The sequence below is a fragment of the Perkinsus marinus genome, assembly GCF_000006405.1.
Source record: "Perkinsus marinus ATCC 50983 genomic scaffold scf_1104296964856, whole genome shotgun sequence".
In the NCBI taxonomy this organism is placed as follows: domain Eukaryota; phylum Perkinsozoa; order Perkinsida; family Perkinsidae; genus Perkinsus; species Perkinsus marinus.
Window position 1 is genome coordinate 200,686 of NW_003204538.1, and position 4,566 is coordinate 205,251.

At 47.3% G+C, this 4,566-nt stretch overlaps 2 protein-coding genes across 2 annotated transcripts in view; one reads left to right on the forward strand and one right to left on the reverse strand.

Moving 5' to 3' along the window:
- The window catches only part of Pmar_PMAR005948 (conserved hypothetical protein), a gene marked incomplete at both ends in the record, with an annotated part of 11,518 nt that overhangs the window by 1,814 nt on the left and 5,138 nt on the right, over positions 1–4,566 (forward strand). Inside the window, one exon of the mRNA XM_002769844.1 lies at positions 3,521–3,772. Coding sequence (XP_002769890.1) covers positions 3,521–3,772 — 252 coding nt within the window. The remainder of the gene's footprint in view (positions 1–3,520; positions 3,773–4,566) is intronic.
- Pmar_PMAR005951 (conserved hypothetical protein) lies at positions 4,065–4,524 on the reverse strand (the record flags this gene model as incomplete). Its single annotated transcript, XM_002769845.1, has 1 exon — positions 4,065–4,524. A coding segment is annotated over one exon (460 nt), but the record flags the coding sequence as incomplete, so codon positions are not given.

Here is a 4,566-nt window from a genome sequence, read left to right on the forward strand (position 1 = left end):
TTTGATGGTACTCCTAGGTACCCATACGGGAAGCCTGGCCAAAATTGTATCATCGGGTGACGAGGAGGAATATTCTAATGTTATTCCTCGACCGCTGGTCAAGGCTGATCTCGACGATGCGCTTGCCCACAGTCATGCCAGTGGTGCTAAGCTTGAGGAGTATATCGAGTGGAATGATAAATTCGGATCATGGCCCACTCAAGTTGTTATGCATGACGAGTGAATTCCCTGAATCAACGCATAGGTTCCCTTCCTCCCGTTGGCTTCTGTTCGAATAGTTAATGAAGGACTGCCATTCGAGAATGAAGGGCCTTCACTGTAGAGGTTGTGAGAGTTCTTTGGGTACACGTTAACCTGGGGCACACCCAAGGGTATTGTGTGCAAGTATTGACTCACAACTGTACCGGAGCTTAGCAGTGGTACAGTAGGATTAACGCATATGTAACTGGTCAAGGGCATTTCTTGTCATAAGACATCGCAACCACGATTCCTATACGGATACTGCAATGTAAAACCCGACTCCTACCAGGGATGACTATGTGTCGATCCACACTCCAAGGGACTCCCTAAGTGTTTCTCACGCGCGCAATATCGTCACGCCGATACCGATGATACGTGCCCAATCGGTCCTGTTCGTTGCACCCATTTCCATAAGACATGGTTCGCCAGATCTTTCCGGCGCTATGACGGGTTATGACCCTATATCCTCCTGTGCAGCCTCTCACTTCCTCCCTTTTGATGTTCAACTCACATAACCTATTTGAGACCCCATATTCAAGGGGCGGAGAGGGTGATTTTCCACCGGTCATTCCCGGATTTGAGCTAGCCGACGCTACAGTCCTGTTTAGCTGTTACCGCACCATGTTGATTTCGTAAAATCACATTAGCGACTCTCGTTTCCGCTGAGTTCCCACTCATGTCGTCTCGCGCCGGTATCATGGTGTGGACCACTTGTTTTGCCAAAAGCTTCATTATATCCCTTGATGGCCTATGCGTGTTCCAGGGGACACGCAAAATACACGCGTTACACGCACTGACGCGCGTGAAGGTCGAACACACAATGGATGAACACTGTGTGTTCATCGCCCCTACAGGCGCTGTGCATACACGGTGTACCAATGGTACAGTACCATACGCCTAGATGGAACTTTAGGTGAGCCCCTTACAGTGATATCTCTTCCCGTGATGGGATAACTATATATGTAGTAGTACTTTAACAGTGCTCTTTATCTATTTTTCCCCAAACGTACGACACTTATAAGCTGTACGCGTGACGGCTCTATCCGATGTTATCACTTCTGATCAATGGCTTCTCTATCTAACACTTTCACGGTGGAATATCCACTCACGTTTGGCTCCTAGGTCAAACGTTAGATACCCTTTTCAGTTTGCAGTTAACTCCATCGTCCTCCACTACTATGGTGCGGTTCGCTTCCATCCTCCTTGCATCCTTCTGCGTAAGTTTCATGGTCGCCATCGAGGCCCCTTCGTTGAAGGCTATTCCTTTGCCTAATGGGCTGTACATCAGCATCGACCCAATTTCATATGGAGGCATCATATTCAATGCTCAGAAGCAGACCTTCGATATCAAGGTTACAGTCTACGATTGCAAGCTTATTGTCAAGGGGATGACGTTCTCTACACCTACTCCCACTACGACTAAGTCCAAGTACAACATTGCTATCGGTTGTGACAAGACTGACCTCGAGCTCCAGGTCGAGGCATGCGCGGATACCCGGGTTACTATTGACGACTTCAAAGAACCTCTAGTGTATACTTATAGTACTGGAGCGGATAAGAGAAACACCATAAGTCCGTATTGGGGCAAGATCCCGAGTGTGTTCCGCCATCAGGATAAATAATCCACAAGCCGCTGTCTCCTGCACCATATGGTCCGATCCAAATGTATCTCTCAGATCAACTACTTTTTTCGTGGCATTATTCGTGATGCCATTTCCCTCTAGACAAGAAATGTAGGGTTCAGAATCGATTCTTGTCGAGATCCACTAGGCAAGTCATAGAATATTTTTAGCATTGACTCATGCCACATATTTTATGACTGTAGAGTGAAGGACAGTCGATTACAGCAGATTACACCATGCTAGCCAGCTCTATTGTAGAGCGACTCCCTTTCGTCTCTCTTGTGCACGCGTGCCATGCGCATCAGTCGCACCGGATCGATCTCGCTATGGCCGGATGGCCAGTTTTACGACGATTCAAGTTCGTAAGATGAGGATTAAGTTCGTTTAAGAGATCATGAGACTAAGTAGTTCTCCTTTTGAGTCCAAGTGGCACTTTCGAGTAGTGTTAGTCAACGGGGGGGCTCCCATTAATCCCACAGTGACAATCCACTTTCACACTTATTGTTAGATTCATTTCATCAGTTTCGATGACCATTCTCTTCGGCGTCATCCTTCGGAGCTAGTATTTCAAGTGTTGTCATTGTCAATACCGTGGGAAGCTCTACTGCGACGGTGAGGTGTATGGAAAATCAACAGGATTGAGTGCACGATGCACCTTTCATCCCGAAATGACCTTCAAGCTGAGGAACGCGGCGTCGGGACCCCTACGTATTGTCCTGCCTAAGTAGGATTTGATACAGTCCCCATTATGACGCTGCCCCTTCCCAAGAAGAATGTTACAACATATATGTTCCCGCTGTTCTCCCATCCATTCCTCCCGATCGCCACCAACACGAAGCCGGGATTCGTTGAAAGGAATATATGAAAGCACGGACACAAAAAAATACGATCACTCGACAGTCTCGGGCAAAGGCTCTTCTGTCTTCATTCCCAGCTTATCCAGAACCTCCTCGGCTAAAGCTAATGCTGCTGTCAAACCGGGCGACTCTATCCCGTATCTGAACAACATGGTGATTATCATAGCTGTATTGTGGCGCGGTGGGAAAAACTCACAGTGACAGATGTTTGCCAGTGTAACCATGATCATCGATAACGAAATCGCCTTCGTCGATTTTTGGCCGAATGCCCGAGTCTCTCTCTCTCTCTCTCGCTCTCGGCCGTCTTCGGCCAGGCGACAAACCAACAGCTGAGGGCAAGTTGGGTTGTTTATAAGGTCGACATACTCAGCGCAAGGAGACCAGCACTTGGCTGAGATTTTTTTTTCTTTTGGTGGTCGTCTCTCATCTCGGTCTCAAAGCCTTAATCCTTCTCTCCCAGAGAACTCGGTCCTGAGCATCTCCGCGCGACAGACTCGCCACCCTCAAATCCTCTGCTATGAGATCCATCCAACCTTCCCGCTTTCTCCCGCTTATCTGAGCTCCCAAATGATATGCCGGATCCCACAACAGCAGTCTGTTCACTAGAGATGCGGGGGGTGTTCTAAGGATGTGGCCATACCAACGCAAGCGACGCATTCTAAGGACTATGTGACAATCAGGACAGCCAGACCTTCTCCAGATTTCGCGGTTTGTGGTGTGCGACAAAGGCGATATATGCAACACCCTCCGTATACAATTGTTATAGAATGCACAGTATTTCTCCGTCTCATCTTTGCTCAGGGCAAAGCACTCGCTAGCATATAATAATATCGAGAATACTACACTTCGGAGAATAATAAACTTCTGTCTCAGGCTTACATCATGCGAGTTCCAAACTTTCTGGAGTCTTGCCATTCTTTGCTCCGCGAGTTGCATGCGCCTACGAATATGGGTTTCATTATCCCGTTTGCCATCGATTATGGCACCGAGGATACTCAATTTATCAGTGCATTTAATCCTTGACTTTTCCGAGCTGCCTTCCTTACTCTCCAGGTTAACGCACAGTCTCCGGTGCTATCACGAGATTTGCAATTTTTCCATCCTCCTCGAGATGCGATAGTTGACGGTCAGCTCCTTCGATTGTGGAGGCAGGTATTGTAACGTCGTCTGCAAAACTTAACTCGTTGCGACATAGTCCGAGATCCTGTTTCCTCATACTGAGTCTAGTGTATCGTCCGGGCTGTATCTCCTTGACTAACCGAAATCCGTATTCCGACTCCCTTATCCTTTCTGCCGAAGACACGGTCCAAACCGCAGATGAAAAGTAGGGGACTCCAGCAGTCACCTTGTCGCAGTCCACTTTTGAGCTCAATTGTCTGCTCTCTCTTATGCAACCTTATTGTGACTTTTGCCGATTCATAACAATTTTTTACAATCGTGATGTACTTCGGATGTACCCGAGCCAACCGCAAAGATTCATATACGTGATCTCGAGATATTTTATCGAAGGCTTTTCTGAAATCAGTACTGGTCAATGTCAGTGGTAATTCAAATGCATTGCACTTGTCTATCAATAATTGTACTGCGTGTATCACTTCTAGGCCGGAGCTCCCGCGGCGGAAGGCTACTTGGGAGTTATCAATTTTCCTATCAATCTCGGGGTAGATCCTTGCGAGTATAATAATGCTGAAGATCTTTGCTGCAGCACATTGTGCTAATATAGTACGATAGTTCGAGCACTCGTTTTTGTTCCCCTTCTTATAGATCAGCGTAACTTTCGAGATATCCCATTGTTCTGGCAGTCTCTCGGTTCAAACAGCTTGACATACCCTCTGTATGCTCTTTGC